This window comes from Pseudorca crassidens, chromosome 20, assembly GCF_039906515.1.
Source record: "Pseudorca crassidens isolate mPseCra1 chromosome 20, mPseCra1.hap1, whole genome shotgun sequence".
In the NCBI taxonomy this organism is placed as follows: Eukaryota; Metazoa; Chordata; class Mammalia; order Artiodactyla; family Delphinidae; genus Pseudorca; species Pseudorca crassidens.
In genome coordinates this window covers 43,019,234-43,035,807 of record NC_090315.1, presented here as the reverse complement: position 1 = coordinate 43,035,807, position 16,574 = coordinate 43,019,234, and the positions used below count along the sequence as shown (strand labels likewise).

Below are 16,574 nucleotides of genomic sequence, written 5' to 3'. Positions count from 1 at the left end.
ATAATAAAAATGGCCCTTAAAGATATGAAAAATACTCAAATTCACTCAATTAGAGAAATGCAGATGCTATGATCTAAATATTTGTGTCTCCCCCAAATTCATATGTTGAAAACCTAATGTCCAAGGTGATGGCATGAGGAGGTGGAACCTTTGCAGGGGGGTGATTAGGTCATGAGGGTGGACCCCTCATGAATGGGATTAGTGCTCTGATAAAAGAGACCTCACAGAGCTCCCAAGCCCCTTCTACCATGTGAGGACACAGGGGGCAGTTGGCAGTCTGCAATCTGGAAGAGGGCCTTCACCAGAACCCAGCCATGCTGGCACCAGGATCTTGGACTTCCAGCCTCCAGAACCGTGAGATATAAATTTCTTTTGTTTGTAAGCCACCCAGTCTGTGGTATTTTGTTAACAGCAGCCCAAAGAGACTAAGACAGCAAATAAAAGAACACTGAGATACTTACCAGACTGGCAAACACAAAAACATATATATCGAAACATCCTGTTGTTGAGGCTGTGGGGAAACAGTCACTCTTACACGTTACTGGTGGGCATGCAAATTCGTCTACCCCTTCTGGAGGGAAATAGGATACCACCTGACACACTACATACATACTTACATTGCAATCCAGCAACCCCACTTCTAGGACATGAAGGTGTATATATGTACAAGGTTATTTATGGCAGCATTGTTTGTAATTGCAAAATAATTGAAGACAAGCTAAATACCCATATACAAGAGAGTGGTTAAATAAACTATGGTACATCCACACAATGGAATAGTATACAGCTGTGAAGAAGAACGAGGAGGCTCTCTCTGTGAATGGATGTGATATGATTTCCAGGACACACTGTTAAGGGAAGGAAGCAGTGTCCAAATGAGTATCTATAGTATGCTATAGGAAGTACAGGAAAGGCAACCCAGAAACTAAATAGATTGGTGGGAAAAGGCTGGAGAGAAGGGAAAAATGGGATCAGGGTTGCTGGGATGAGAGGGGAATACACTCCTGTGAATATATCATTTTGTATAACTCTAACCATAGTAATGTCTCACTTACTCCCCAAATAAATAAATAGTTAAGGTGGAGTAGGATGTAGGGGGAACGGAAGATGGAATACAAACAGATGAATCACAAGTAACAACCACACTGAAGGTGCTGGGAAGAAAAGAACTCACTGAAGTAACCTTGGAAAACAGTGTCTTGATTGGATACGAGAAGAGTAAAGGTAAAAATTATTTTACATAAATGCTGAAAGATAGTTATTAGAAGTGTTTCTTGCAGGGATATGTTTAGCAATTCTGAAACTATACCAGAATCGACCAATATATTAGAATCGAACAAATAAGTAAATAGTCTGTAGATTATGAGAGCTGGGTTTCTCACTATTAGAGAATTTGAGTTTGGTGTTCTCTTATGGCTAGAGTGAGGTTAGACATTTTTGGCAAGATGCCACCATAAAAAAAAAAAAGATGCTGTGTCTTCCCTCAGTGCATCTTATCAAAGGATGTATGATGTCCATGCATCTTATTACTGGTGATATTTACCTGCTCATCCCTGGAATAAACTACTAGGATCTCTGGTTCCTTGTATTGGAGAGTGAGTGATGTTTAGAGCCCAAGATCTAAGTGCCAGGTGTAGTCATTGTTACTGGGTGTCTGCTTTGAAGCCCACTCTTGGGACAGAGTTAGGAAACATATGTATGTGTACTAACCCATTCATACACACACATAGCTATATTTCTGTATCTAACTATAATTTAAAAACCATGAGTTCATATTGATACCTCTGATTCTAATCCAACACCACAGAGTGAAAGTCATGATGGAACCTAGGTTTTAACGGGATCCTCTGGCAGCTGGATGGAGCTGACTGCAGGAGGATGAGGGCAGAGGCTGGGAGACCAGGAAGGGGGCTGGCGTCCTCCCAGGATCTGAGTGACAGGCCTTGGTAGCTCAGTCGAGGGGCTCAGGCCTCTGTGGAAGGAGGAGGAACGTGGTCAGATTTGGTCCTTGTTGTGACAGCTATAGTTGGATGAAGGATGTGAGAGAAAGAGAAATCAAAAATGATTCCTACCTTGGGCTCAGCTTTCAAGTAGATGGGGAACACTGCGGGGCAGGAACACGGGGAGAACAAACGTTCTGTTGTGGTTTGGGGCTGAGCATGCTTATTATGTTAATGATCAGAAAATAACGAATAAAAAAGGTCAGGGGCTGCAGGTCAGACCCAGGACTAGGTGCCCTGGTTGCCATGATTCCCAGGTCCGTACCCCCTCCCACCTCATCCCTTCTCCCGAGGCTCCTGACCCTCTCTGTCTCCAGCCTAGCCTGTTCCTGACGTTCTCCTTCCCCAGAATGGAGGCTTATGGCTAGGGTCTGCTCCGACCATCCCCGCCCCCCGGCCCCGCTTCACTGGCTCCAGACGCTGACAGCTTACCGGCCTGAGTGTCGACTGCTGTGTGCTGTGCTGAGTAATTGGCATGGGTGGGTGGGAGGAAGGATGGATGGACGGGTGAATGACTGGCCAGTGCCTCTCTCTTCCCAGTGCAGAGTGCTTCCCGATTTGTCTTGAAAAGCCTGTGTAGGGCCTGGCCAATAGTCTGATTGGGAGGGAGGCGGGGCCAATGCCCCTTAAATCCTTCCCACCTGTGGTCCCCCTTGATGTAGGGACTGAAAATGGTGGGGTCATATGCTCAGCTCTGGGGACAGCAAAGCAGGCGCCAACGTTTATTAAGCACCTGCTGTATGCCCAGAAGGGGCCTTTACCACCACCCTCAGAGGCAGGGGCCATCCTCCCCACTTCACAGATGCAAAGCCGAGGGACAGGCCCTGGGCAGGTGCCACCTGCCACCCCATAGAGAGGGTCTTGGCTTTCTCTTGGGGCCCTTATGAAGATTGCCCGTGTGTGTGTACGTTCCTGGACACACCCACTTGTGTGCAGGTGTGCATGCATGTGTGCATATGTGGGGGCAGGAGAGACTGGTGGAGGGGGCGCCCCCACTGCAGGCAGCCCAGATGATGGAGCCCCCAACCCTGGATGCAGAGCAGGCTTCTGAGCTGACCCTGGGCTCCCGACTGTGGCCTTGCTCTCTGTCGACCTGAAGCTGGCTGAGAGAAGAGGGAGGCTGACAGAGGACCCTAAACAGATTAAGGGTATATTACACGTCTGGTTGTCTACACATCTCTCTTTTAATCTGCTCTGTGACAGGTGCCTTAAGGATGCTGAGGGAAACTGCTATTCAGAGATGCAGGGTGACTCTCCCAAGGTCACACACTGAGCTGGTATGTGAAGGGGACAGGAAGCCCCCGTAAGTTCAGCACTATGCACACCTCCCCTCATTAACTCTTCTTAGCCTCCTGTGAGGTAGATCTGACACCACACCCACTTTGAGACGAGGAAACATGGCTCAGAGAGGTGCAGTGAGTGGCCCAAAGTCACACAGTCTATAGGTGGCAGTGCTGGGACCTGAGACCAGCTGGGATTAGCAGGTTTGTCCCTGTGGCTGACAAGCTGTGGGTTTGGCTGCTGTCCCCACTGTGGTCCCAGATCCACCATCTCTCCAAGTGTCACCTTCCTGGCAGAAGAGCAATCGGCTTAGTCAGGTGTCTGCCCCTGTGCCACCCAGGGGTGACAATCTCAGCTGTTGCTCGTGTGGCACCTGGCACCTCCAGCCCCTCCGGGGGGACGTAGTGAGCACTGGGGGGCTCTTGTACATGAGAGGGGGCCTGAGGAGACCTCCAGAACTGAGTGATTGTACCGTCTGGGCTGCCACCCTCACCGGCTGGCTCTGGCCTCATGAGAGGCTCTGATTGTCCGTTCTCCTCAACCCCTGGGCCAGGGGAGCCCGCGGGGTGGCCTGCTGGAGCTGGGGCTCTGAGGAGATGGGCGAGGTACTCACAGAGCTCACCCATCTCAGAGGAAGCATTTGGAGGGGCAGCTTCTGGACCAGGGGCGGCCACCTCCAGCTGTGCTTCTGGCTTTGGGTCCAAGGAATTCTCTGACAACTGGGGGCCTGGCACCAGGCAGAGCTGGCCGGGAGTGGTGCCCCCTTTGCTCTCAGGAGCTGCGCTGGGGACCAGGGGCTGCTCACTGCTGCTACCTGCGGGGGCAGTTGCCTCCCCTGGAGGTGGGCTGGGCCCCAGGCCTGGGCTCTGCAGTTGCTTTCCCTTCAGGCTGCTCAGGGGATGGTCCCTGGGGAACAAGGGTGTCTGGTGCAGCACAAGGTCGCTGTAGCAGGTCAGGAACTCCTCACTGTCTGAGCGTGTGCTGGCGCGGCGCTGGGGCCCCAAGGAGACCGGGGGGCCAGTGAGGGGGCTGCCGGGGGCTACTGAGATCTCAGGCAGGCTAAAGACCACAGGCAGAGAGCGCTGACCATCAGGGCTTTCAGCCAGGGCCCTCTCAGTCCTCGCCCCTGCTGAGGGGCCTCGGCTTGACTGGGCCTCCTGCAGGCCCTTGTGGGTCTTCAGCAGCCCTCTCTCTGAGCTCGGCCTGCAGGGGGGCCCGTCCGCTTTCTCTCTGCCCGGCCCGAGGAGCTGCCTGCCTGAGGTTCCGAGAACGGCCTCACACATGACTCTCGTCAGGAAGATCTCAAACACCATCTGCTTGGTGTCCTCCTCGCTGCTGGCCTGGACCAGTGAAAACTCGGCCTCGGAGGTGGCCATGTAGCCCAGCCTGCCCAGAATGGTCTGCAGTGTGTGTTCAGAAAGCACAGGCCGCACCCAGTAGACAAAGTTCCCTGTGTATGTCTGGAACAAACAGCGTTGTTTGTTAGAGGGGGACACGTCTCAGCAGACTGGCAGAGAGGGGCCAGGCAGGACCAAGGGCTGATGTCCAGGGCACAGAGGCTCCTGAGAAGCAGGTGGGCCAGGGCATGGGGCCAAATGGAAACCTGGCCCACAGTCATGTCACCGCTGTCCCATTTTATAGAAGGGCACACTGAGGCCAGAGGCAGGACTTTTGTCTCGAGTCACACAGCAGGAGAATGACTGAGCCAGCTGGTATCCTGGCTTCCAGCCCAATAATCCTGGCCTGGAGCTGGAAGAGATTAAACCTTTCCAGTGGCTTTCCACAGCCAAAATCTTTCCCTTGTTTCTTGTGAGCTCCTTGGTGCTATCTCTTTAGAGAAGCAGTACAGCCTAGTGGTTAGGAGCTGCACTGCCTGAGTTCGAGTCCTGTCTGGGTTGCTTAATATCTGGTGACCGCAGGTAAATTGCATTAACCTCTTTTAGCCCTCAGTTTCTACATCTGTAAAATGGGACCAAAGTCAGTGGGCATGACAGACGACACACTGTTCCCCCTCTCAGAGGCACAGCCCTGGTCCCTCCCCGAGACCCAGAGGCACAGCCCTGGTCCCTCCCTGAGACCCAGAGGCACAGCCCTTGTCCCTCCTCGAGACCCCCTCTCTCCGGGACATGGCGGTGCCTACCTTCAGGGACCTGATTTCCTTCCTCCAGGGAAACAGGAGTAGGTTGACGGAGATCAGCTCTAGGAACTCCAGTGCCCGCACCAGTTTGCGGCAGATGTGCTGGGCAGGGCTGGGAGCCCCCTGGGAGTGAGTGGTCCCCAGATCAGGGGCCACATCCTCAGGCAGATAGAGCTGAGGAGGGACCCCTGTGACCAGCAGCCGCTGGGCCCTGCAGGTGAGAGCTGCTTGCCTGCAGACCCCGAGCCGGCCCTCCCCTGCCCTGTCCAGGTAGTAGCTGATGAGGTCATCCAGGAGGGTCTCCAGAGCATCCTCGTCTGGGCCTGGGGGTCGGGGCCGGCTCATGGCGGCTCCAAGAGACTGGATGTGGACAAGAGTCCGGTGGGCCTCCCAGGCCAGGCCCAGGCTGGCCTGCCTCTGTCCCGCCCCACAGCTCAATCAGGAAGCCGAGGAGGAAGTTGTGTTAGCAAAAGAGAAAGCTGTGCACGGTGTGGCCTGCCACAGCTTGTCACTCTGGGGCTGTGTTCATCTCCTCCCAGTGGAGCAGAGCCGAGGTCAGTCTGGGTTCTCGCCTTGACCCAAGAGCAAGTGGGAAAGCACAGCAGCGCCTGCATCCTTCCACACCCCCTCTGCAGCGGTCGCAGCCCTGCTGCCCGGCACCCTCAGCCCACCCTGATGTCACCTGCGAAGGCTCCTGACGCCTCCTGCTTGAGAGCCACCTTTGGCTGGTGTGCGGGCTGCAAATGCCAGGGAGTTAACACTCAGAGGCAGCCCTCAGCCCACCAAGGAGGGGCAGTGGTAGAAACCCCAGCTTCCTGTCCTAGGTGGGACGCTCTGAGGTGTGTTCTACTCTGTCTTTTAGAGGGTCCCCAGTGGATCGCCCCGGTTGCCCACAGCAATAACCTGCTCACTGATGCATCTGTGTTGACTCTTCTCCCTCCCCGTCTTAACTCCTGACTCCTTCACTGTGCTTCCTGGGATCACCTCCCACATAAACATTTACACCCAGATCTTGAGTCAGGGACAGCTTTTGGAGGAATTGAGGTGGGTGCAATCACCTATGCACTCTCCCGTCAAGCCTTCCCTCCCTCCACTGCCCCCTCCCTCTCTCCCTCTCTCCCATTCTCCCTTCCTTCCATTCACCCACTACTTAATTCAGTGATGATTCACTCATTCATTCAGCCACTCAGTGACTCACTCGTTCCACGTGGGTCAGCATTTCTCAAAGTGTGCTCCACCGAGGAGCACTTGTTTGGGGCTTTAATCAGTCTTATGTGAGTGAAGATGTCCTGTGGCCAAATGCATTGGGAACCACTGGATTAAGTAAGGTCTCTAGGCTTCTTGGCTTTAGGACCTCTCATGTGGGAGCTCACTGGGGGTGTGAGTTTCTAGGAGGGGGCAACCTGCGCTCTGTTTCCCAACTTCTTGGACCTGGGTCCTTTCAATGTTCTCATATGGTGCTTGCGGCAGTGTCATCCTTGAGCAGGTGGCCTGGCCCGTTCCACACCAGCCCGGGGACTTCAGAGGCAAATGAGACAAAGCACCTGCCCTCGGTGGCTCACAGTTTGGAGAGCCCAGTTGGGTGTGTGTGTGTGTGTGTGTGTGTGTGTGTGTGCGCGCGCGCGCGCAGGAGCTGGCCGTGACCTTGTAGTAACACAGCCCAGGAAGACTTGGTTCTTGACCATCCTTTGCTTTCTGTGAGACTCTGCTGGCCTCCTGCCCCTCCAATCATCAGGAAGGGCATCTGCCCGGTGCTTGGCCTTGGAGCAGCCTCAGACCTGGGCTCACCACACCTGGGGTCTGTTTGCTTCCTGCCCCTGACTCCCCTGCCCCCTGCAATCTTTTCCGAGCTCTGTGGCCAGGGCAGTTCCTACCCCTCTGGTTGGGAATTTACTTCCTCATGGGAGTGCTACTTGGAAATGGGTCTCCCAGTGAGTAGCAACTCTCCCTCTGGAGGCTGGTCTAGGTTAGTCATTTTTTAGGTCCAGTGGTGGGGATGCTACTCTTTCACACACATTAGTTCATCTGATCCTGAACCTCAGCAAGTTTAGGTAACTAGTCCAGGTCACATGTGACCACCCTTCTGGGTAGGAGACATAGGTCAGGGCTGTGCAGGCCAAGGTGGGTGGGAGCATGCTGGTGGTCGTTTGTCATCCTGACAGCCTGGGGCCAAAGAGAGCCAGAGAGGCCCTTGTCCATCACTAGGCCAAATCCCCTTTCCTCCCATTTTATGAATGAGGAGACTGAGGCAGGGAGGGTAAGAGCTGGGATTAAAACCCAAGTATATTAGTTTCTTATTGCTGCTGTAACAAATTACTGCAAATTTAATGGCCGAAAACAACACAAATTTATTATCTTATAATTCTAGAGGTGAGAAGCCCAAAATCAGTCTCATTGGGCTGCTTCCTTTTGGAGGTTCTAGGGGAGAATCCGTTTCCTCGCTTTTTCCAGTTTCTGGAGGCTACCTGCATTCCCTGGCTGTGGCCCCTTCCTCCATCTTCAAAGTCAGCAGTATAGCATCTTGAAATCTCTCACTTCTCTCTTCATTCTGCTTCAGTTTATCACATCTTCTCTATGACCCTGTGGCTTCCCTCTCATAAGGACCCTTGTGATTACGCTGGGCCCACCTGGACAATCCAGGATAATTGCCTCATCTCAAGGTCTTTAATCACACCTGCAACGTCCCTTTGCCATGGAAGGTAACATGTTCACTGGTTCTGGGGAACAGGACCTGGACATCTTTGGGGGGCCATTATTCAGCTTACTACACCAAGTCTATCTGATACCCAAGGCCATGCTTTTTCCATAATACCAAATATTTGTAAGATCACCGAATAGAAGTGGCAGGTTTGGGGATGGGTCCCAGGCCACTGAATTATCTTGAAGGGCTGGTCACCAGATAATGGAATCGGGTCCCGGGGAGGTTTAAAACAAAAGGGTTTTAATTTTCTCTTTCTCTGTCTCTCTTCTTGGCCTCATTTGCTCTCTGAGGAGGGGCCTGGAGATGTTAAACCAAAGTTTAACAAACTGGTACACACAATTTAACCCCCCCTCCCATGTGATTCTCCTATTGCTTTTGGTTACCTATGATTTAAACACTTCACTCATTCTGGACATCTTAATCCTCGGCTCTTGGGAACCCCGTCATGTCTGTGAACTGCCTTCCACTCCAGTCTCTCCAGGGTGGTCCAAGATCATGGTGGGAGAGCGCTGGCAGTTTGCCTGGATCCATTCCCCTCCCTGCCCTCTCGCAGGTGGGTCAGCTCCGCTTCTCCAATGCCAGCTTCCTCCCCCCATTGGACCACTGCTTCTCTTGAACTGTCGGATTTAGTGTTAATCGCGTTATTCACACTTTCTGGGCCCTCAGGGGAGTGAGTGCCTTAGTGAGAACCTGCTTTCTCTGCCTGCTGGGGTGACTTGCTTTGGGGACAACGCAGGGGGCAGAGGGAGGAGAGGGGATGCTGGAGATTTGTGGCGGGTGCTTTGACTTAGGATAGGCTGATGGGGGATGGGGTCCTGAGGCCCAGAGAAGGAAAGGGCCTGGCTCAAGGTCACAGGAGTCAGGCTGGTGGGGATGCATAGCTGTGGTCTGGCTGAGGCTGTGACCACAGGGCCTGAGGCCCTGCAGACCTGGGATTCTTTGGAGAGATGCTGAGCGGGCACAGCTGGGCTGCAACCCTGGGGGCAAGGCATGCCCCGCCCCCTCCCTGCTCAGAAGCACCAGGCCTGCCCCAGGCAATTGGTCCTACTTGAGAGAGTTCACCTGGGCTTGGGGAGGGGCGCTGTGAGGTCGAGCAGAGCAGAGCCCGGACAGAGGATTTGCTCTCTCAGATGTTAACGCTGCCTGTGCTTCCATTGCTCATGCCCCCAACCTAGTCAGTCTTTAGGGGACACCGATGATGACGCCTGAGCGTGAGTATGGGTGCCCTTGGGGTGTGCATGTGGGACCCCTGAGTGTGTGAGTTCTGAGTGTGAGGGGCACAGTGTGTGTGCAATGAAGCCATCTGAGCCAACGCATACAGACCTCAGGTGGTGTGAGCTGCGTGATGCTGCATACGGGTGTGCGCCCGAGGGTCTCTCTAGGAAGCTGGTCTGAGAGACCCCTGTGTGTCTACGTGGGTGGGCTTGGCTGGTGCAAGCCAGTGGGTGTTCTGACAGGAGGCTCTGGACGGCCGTGCTTGGCATCAACCCTCGTTCCTCCCTCCCTCGGGTGATTCTGCTGCTCATGTGTGGCAGGTGCTGTGGGTGCCCTGTCTGGAGGCCGTGCTTACTCGCCCGGCGGCATCTGGTGCTGACCGTGGCGGTGGCCTCATCAGCAATCAGCTGCAGCTTCCCTGTCTGAAGACTTTCTTTGGCCAGAGGTGCCTGCTCAGCGCACAAGGGGCAGGGATTAACGTTCACTGAAGAGCAGCGTCAGACAGTGACCCTTGAGAGTCTGGGAGCCGCGCGTGAGTAATCCATTTCCCTCTCTGTCAGCTAACTTTAAGGCGAGCTCCTCGGAGTTGCCAAGGGGATGGAGCTCAGTTGCCCACAGTGGTGACCAGCATGACGACACCCTGCATGGGCTTCCTTCCTTTCCTGGTTTCACTGCCCACTCTGTGGTGGTACTCCTGGGGCCACCTTCCTCATCAGCCCCTTGTGTCCACATCCCGTCCCAGGGCCTGGTCCTGCCCCTCCTCCCGTTCCCACCATCCTGGGAATTTGACTTCACTTCCCATCTCCTTGGGGCCCAGGGTGCTCTCCTTGGCCTGACCCCTCAGGCCCCTGGCAGAGGGAGGCAGCCAGTCTCCTTGTAGGAGTGTGCACAAGGACCTTGGATGTGGCACCATATGTGGACACAAGGCACGTTGTGGATGGAGGAGGTGGAAAACACCGAGCTCGATAGTGCCTTGGGCCAGGGGGATCCTGAGTGTATTTGCTGTTGGAACTGGGTGTCAGCATGGCGTGGTTCTGATTGGGGTCACCACGGGCACCACGTGGCCTGGGCACCGTCACCATGAAGGCTGCTGCATTCATTCCCAGGAGCAGGGGTCTCAGAGCACAGAGGTGGCACCTGAGCCGTACACGGTGGTGTCTAGAAGGACAGGGGGGTGATTATTTTGCACACAGCAAGGGGCATTTAGGTGTCTGGCTGTGGCCAGAGAGATGTGGAGGCAGGAGTGATTCCTGAAAATGGGGTACTTGAATGATTTAAACCTCATGGAACATCCCAAGGGTGGAGGACAAGCCCAGAACCAAAACAAGTTCTGTCTTCAATAATGAGTGTCCGCAGGCAGTGGGTTAGAAAGTGGAAGAAGGGAGCTTCAGGGGCTGACTCATTTGCTTTGAACAGTGACGGGAGGCAGCCAGCAGGTGGCAGTGTGGGCTTGCAGTGAGGCTGGTGGGACAGGGCTGTACCTTACTTCAGGATCGCACCCCACTTTTAGGGCACTTGGGGGTTTAGGACTATGCTAGTGGACTCTGCCTGAATTCGAGTGGGAGGGAATAGTGACAGAAGAAGGGAACCAGCCTCTGTCACCCAAGGGATCAACGACCAAAGCCAAGGTCTTACAGAAAGCAGAGGCAGGAAGAGAATTTCTGCAGAGGGGGAGAAAACAACTCATTTCAGTCTAATTACCCGCCCACCCCTTCCTGGCAGTCAAAGCCATCAGGGTGTGGAGAGCCAACTGCTGTCGAAGTGCAGTCCCTGGTGTTCCTGGAGTCCTGAAGTTTATGGCCTGTCTTGGTGGCAGTTACACTGGCCAACTTGGAGAAATGATGCCATGTTTTAGAGAGGTTAAAAAAAATTAACTCGTGTAAGTCACTAGCTTCGCAAATATCCGCGTCACTAGGAGAGTGAAAAGGCTTCAATGGCTGCTGATTTTGAGATCAGTAACACATTTTCCGTTTGCCGCTATTTACCATTTCCCTTCCTTACAAGTTTCAGATGGTGTCAGCCGCACCATGGGCTCCTTGATCGTATTACTTCTTGCAACGTTTGTTACTGATATATTTATTTTGAACACAGAAAAGATACATTGTTGCTTATTTAGCGCTTAATCCAGGAACAAGAAAAGCTGTTCAGCTCCATCCCTCAAACACTGATGAGCATGTGGGGATTTTTATCTTTTCCGCGCCCACCCCCCTCCCCGCCAGCACTCTCTAGAGTTGCAGAAGCAGGATGCGTTTCTTAAAAGAGTCTCATCCCTGGAGTGCATTTTAAAGGCTATACAGTACAATAGACAGATATTTTTTGCCTAGAAAACAGTACACCACAAAGGTGGACAGAACTGCTTGTAAACAAGGTCCCTCCCTGGGGCGGAGTCGGGGGCTCCAGGATGCTACAGAACCTCTGGGTGGATTCCTTTCAGTTCTGCACCAGAAGAAATTCTATTTCTACAGAAAATAAAATTCACGATTGCCTTCCTTGCCCCCTCTCTTCAGAAAGGGATTACTAAATTGTCTTAGCCCTTTGTTGGAGGAATTGAAATGTGGGGGAGAGGATGGTTGGAGGTGCTGTTGTTTAAGGAGGGGGTGAGGAGGGAGGCAGGGTGGATTTGAGAACTCTCTGCCGCTGGTGACGCCGGCAGGGACACTCTTCACAGATGCTGGGCTGCCGCCCTCTGGCAGGCTGGGTCTTCAGGAATTAGCTCTGTTACTTGCATGGTCTCTGATGGAAATTGCTGGGATTCAGGGGCCAAGATCTGAGTCTCTACCACCAGGCCCACATATCCCCTTCCGTGGTACCCCTGGCAGCAAGGCCAAAATGTAGCCACTGGTGCTTTTGCAGTGGCATAGTGGGGCCCACATCCCCTTCATTTCGTCTCCTCAAACACCATGGAGGGCAGGACCAGAATGCGTTTACTCACAATTCCCCACTAAGCGCCACCGCCCAGGAGCACAGCACTGCTTCTGGGGTCTGACTCCAGCCCACTCAAGCTTAGGCTGTAGTGGTCGGCTGGGCACGTACTTAGCGAGGGGCTGCTCCTCTCCTCAGAACCGTACCCGGCAGCCCTCCATCTTCTTTGACGACCCTCAGTCCTGGGCAGTGGTTGGACTGACATGGGCACAGCTGTGACCCACTACCACCACCGCATGCCCACCAAGGGCCCTGCCCATCACCCGTGGCTTGGGGTGGGGGCTTCGGAGATGATTCCGCTAGCACCACCAGACTGAGGGCACTGGGCGAGGGATGGGCAAGGCGGGCTGCGAGGGTCTCCAGGTTGTGCCCCCAGACCCGGGTCCCTTACCCTATAAGTGGCAGGGTGTTGACGTTGTGGCTCTTCTGCCCTGGGGTTGGGAGAGGGGGACAGTGCGGAGCTGAGCCTCACTGAGGCCTGTCCTGCCAGCCGGGAGGGCCAGCTGCTCTGGGGTGGGGTTGGGGGAGGCAGCTACCTGGGACGGTTGAGCAGTTTTTGGAGGCAGAATCAGCGTTTGGGCACAGCCTGCCTGGTGCGGGCAGGGCAGACAGGCCGGTGGAGAGGGCGGGACGAGCCCTGGTCCCTTCTCCACCTCTCTTCTCCCTGCATTGGCTACAGAGGCATCACTGACAGGCTGGGGAGGAGACTGGGAGGTCGGGAGAGCTTCCTTTATAATGAAACCTTCGCAGATGGGATTGTGTGTGTGTGTGTGTGGGGGGGCTATGTGTGTGCACGTCTGCACACGTGTGGGGCGTCTGGATGTGTATGTGCACATGGGTGCATCAGTGTGTGCGTGTGTCCAAGTTGTGTGTACATGTGGGAGTGCCATGTGTGCACATCTGTGTGCGCTTCTGTGTGTGTGTGCGTGCGTGCGTGTGTGTGCGTGCGCGCCCCTGCGTGCCTGAAAGGTGTGGCCCAGCTCTGAGGGGCTGGCAGGACCGGCCGCTGGGTCCCTCACATAATCCTCTCTGGGCCTGAGGCTGGGGCCCGGGTTGGGGTGGGCGAGTCCTGGGAGCTCCTCGGCCCTGGTTCTGGTCTCGGCAGTGGCAGCAGGCCCGATGGGGGGGGACTGGCCCCACACACGGCCTCATAAGGCGGCAGGGTGTCCACGGAAATGGTGCGGAAGCCACTCTGGCCCTGCGGTCTCTGTGCCTGCTGGTGTTGGCCAGGGCTGCGGCCACTGCCCGCATCCAGGGCGCAGTCCAGCGCAGGGCAGGAGTCGGTCAGCGAGTAGGGGGGTGGGGCGTCTGTGGGGACGTACAGCTGAGTGGCCCCCGGCCCCACACACTCCTCGTAACTGCAAGAGAAGAGGCTCCCTCAGGGCCCTGTGCCAGCCGGCCTCAGTGGTGGGTGGCGGGGTCGCCCCCGAGGGCCGGGGGCCTAGCCGCAGCGCCAAGCTGCCCCGGCATGGACCAGGTCAGGCCTTTGTCACACTGACTCCGATGAAACCCCTCTACTCCCTGGGGAGGGGCACCCCAGAACCACCGAGACCTGGATTCTGGCCCTGACTCAGCCCCAGTGTTCCGTGTGAACGTGAGTGAGCGAGCCACCAAATTCAGGGTCTCAGATCGCTCAGAACTGTAGCCGCTGCTGCTGGAGCATCTGCAGGCTGGCCACCGAGCGTGGGTGGTGCTGGTGGGAGCAGCCTCGGGCTGCCAGACACTTCTGGGTCTCAACTCACCCCAAAGTGGCCCTTCCAGGGTTAGGAAGGTGTCCCTGGGGCCCATGGTTGCAGGGTGAAAAAGCACCCACCTGCAGGCAAAGTTCATACCTCCCAGTGCCCCTGGGGGCAGAGGGTAAAGGGTGATGGAGAGGATGGGGCTGTTTGTGGGGCCCAGGTGGTCTCCTGGCGGGGAAGTGATAGAGGCCCAGACTCCTCTTTTCATGTACAAACTGGTGGCGATATGCCTGAGGGTGGCTGGCAGGACAGGATAGGACTCAAAGGCTCCCCAGGGAAGAATCCCCCCCATGGGACAGGGCCACCTGCTGCCCACGAGTGCAGTCTGGACACAATGATGCCTATCCCAGTGGATGTGATTTGGGCTCCGGGGGCGCAAACTAAGGGGTTGGGGCCTGGACCTTCCACCTCACCTCTTCACCCAGCCTGAAGGAGCTGAACGTTTCTTCGTTTTTCCTTTTCGAGTGTCTCTCAGGGACATCTGCTGAGTCACGCCCCGCCTTACAGGGACCAGCTTTGTCAGGAGGGTGAGGAGATGTTTTCTGCCTTTATGCCATCTGGGGTGTTGCTGTTTCCCATGGGGGCTGGAGATTCTTGCCCAGAGCCCTGCCCTCTCAGGCCTCCTTACCCCGGTGGAGAATCTGGGTACAGCTCTCGGAGCACCGTGGCATCCACGTCCCCATCAGAGCTGAGGTCCAAGGGTGGAGGCCAGTCCTCGGCAGGGCTGCAGGTGTAGCGTGTCCTGTGGCTCGAGCGGCTATACGTGTGCCTGTCGGACACTGCAGGGAACGGACATTCAGCCTGGGCCTCAGGCTGGTGCCAGGGAGGGTCCTCACATGTCTGCCTGAGGTCACTGAGATTCTGTTCTCTCCGACTCACCATCCTGCCCCTTACCAACCAGGGCTGCTTTCATTCCGTCAGCAACAGCCCCAGAATGTGAGCGCCAGTGCCCTGCTGGGCATGGGGGTCACAGGGAGCAGAGCTGGCCCTGCCCTGGTGGGGCTCCCAGGGTAGTGAGCAGCCTGTCCTGCGGACAGCCTGGTAGTGGGCAGCATGTCACAAGCTTTGATAGATGTTGTACTGGGGCTGTGGGAGCAGAGACGGGCCTGACCCAGCTTGGAGGTCAGGGAAGGCTTCCTGGGGGGAAGGGCTCCCAGAGCTGAATCTTGCCTAGAAATCAGCCAGGGGAAGAGGGGCAGGCCTGGCAGAGGGAACAGAACAGCTTGAGCCAAGAGGGGGAGTTGTGAAAGAAGACTGTAGTGTGAACGGGAAGCTTTGAGCTGTGGAGAAGGGCTGGGCACAAAAAATGGGGAGGAAGTGTCAGGGAATGAGGACAGCAGTGGTCTCTGGGGTCAGGCCTCCGTCCCTTTAGGTATCCCAGGGAGAAAAGGGGTTTCTCTGATGACTATATATACTACACTCTCTTCTGGTTTTTTTTGTTTGTTCTTGTTTTTGTTTTTATCACATAGTACATCAAAGGCTCTGAAATGTCCCACAGCTGAGAAACACATTTAACTGTGCTTGTGCAGCATTTGGCCACGGAATCTCATTTTCTGAGACCTAGTAACACTGCTTAGGAAATGCCGATGAAGTACAATCTTCTCATTCTACAGCTGGGGTTCAGAGAGGCTCAGTGTCTTGCTGGAGGCCACACAGCAAATTATTGGTTGGGCCGAGGGTGGCTGGATGTCCCAGCTCCTCTGCCTCCCAGTTTCTGACAGGTCTGGTAGAGGGGTGGGCCGAGAGGGGGTGCGGACAGGGGAACTGCAAAGATAACTGGTTGAGACACGAGGTCTCCTCACCTCCAACGGGCTCCCAGGTGGCTCAGAGGGCAGGGCATAACATCAGGGGCGGGGCTTGTCTGTCTGGGGTGGGGCTCATGACCTTTCTTTGAGGTCAGCAGCACTGTTGCAGTTGCCCTTTCCATTCTACAGCCAGAGGCTCAGGGTCGCATTGCTGGTAGAATGTGGAGCTGGAATTCATGCATAGTCTGTAGACCCCAAAGATTGCTCTTTCTACGCCCCAAATCTCTTTTTCTCACGTCGATACAACAATGAATGGAAAAAATCTGGATATGAAACACTATTTGCAGGTGCAGTCCCAGGGTTATCTATGGACCTCGAGAAAGCTCTCGGAAGAAAATATTCCAAACATAGTAACAGCGGCTCTGTCTGGAGGACAGGATCAGAACCCTTATTTTCTTCTTTATATTTTCTGTATTTTAAAGGTTTTCCACAGTGAACACATATTACTTTTCTACTAGGAAAAAGGAACCCAATAACATATGCTGTAAGAAGGAGCTGAAATGAGATTTGTTTCCTTTTAGGGCACCAGCTGAAGGATGAGAATTTTGGGAAGAAATTGGGGAAGAAACTCAGGAGAGAGGAAGACATGAAATAAGTGCGTGAGGACAGAAGTGGAACTGAGGCCACTGGGCTCTGGTGCCAGGATCCCGTCCCTGCCAGCGTTGCTGCGGGGAGGGTCCCACTCGCAGTGCCAGTGGCGGGGGGCGCTATGGCTGTCCAGACCTCGGGAAGGTAAGGCTATTTCCTGATGGGCAGGTCTGAGAGCTGACCGGG

The 16,574-nt window shown here is 54.9% G+C and overlaps 2 protein-coding genes across 2 annotated transcripts in view; both read right to left on the bottom strand.

The window, feature by feature from the left end:
• Positions 1 to 405: 405 nt before the first annotated feature.
• On the bottom strand, positions 406 to 5,763 carry LOC137215194 (spermatogenesis-associated protein 2-like protein). Its single transcript, XM_067720017.1, has 2 exons — positions 5,422 to 5,763; positions 406 to 4,741 (listed from the first exon to the last, which is right to left on the bottom strand). Exons 1-2 carry the CDS (start codon positions 5,761 to 5,763, stop codon positions 3,563 to 3,565), a joined length of 1,521 nt encoding a protein of 506 aa, XP_067576118.1. The 3' UTR covers positions 406 to 3,562.
• A 5,540-nt stretch (positions 5,764 to 11,303) lies between these two features.
• BEAN1 (brain expressed associated with NEDD4 1) overlaps positions 11,304 to 16,574 on the bottom strand; it is a 37,613-nt gene continuing 32,342 nt past the window's right edge. Inside the window, exons 4-5 of the mRNA XM_067720012.1 lie at positions 14,624 to 14,774; positions 11,304 to 13,614 (exon numbers count right to left, since the gene is read on the bottom strand). Of these exons, the coding sequence (XP_067576113.1) occupies positions 13,272 to 13,614; positions 14,624 to 14,774 (494 nt within the window). The 3' untranslated portion in view covers positions 11,304 to 13,271. The remainder of the gene's footprint in view (positions 13,615 to 14,623; positions 14,775 to 16,574) is intronic.

Coding starts and splice junctions, on each gene's coding strand:
- LOC137215194 (XM_067720017.1), bottom strand. CDS start 5,763: ATGAGCCGGCCCCGACCCCCAGGCCCAGACGAGGATGCTCTGGAGACC. Junction 4,742..5,421: donor AGGAAATCAGGTCCCTGAAG/GTAGGCACCGCC, acceptor TGTTTGTTCCAG/ACATACACAGGGAACTTTGT.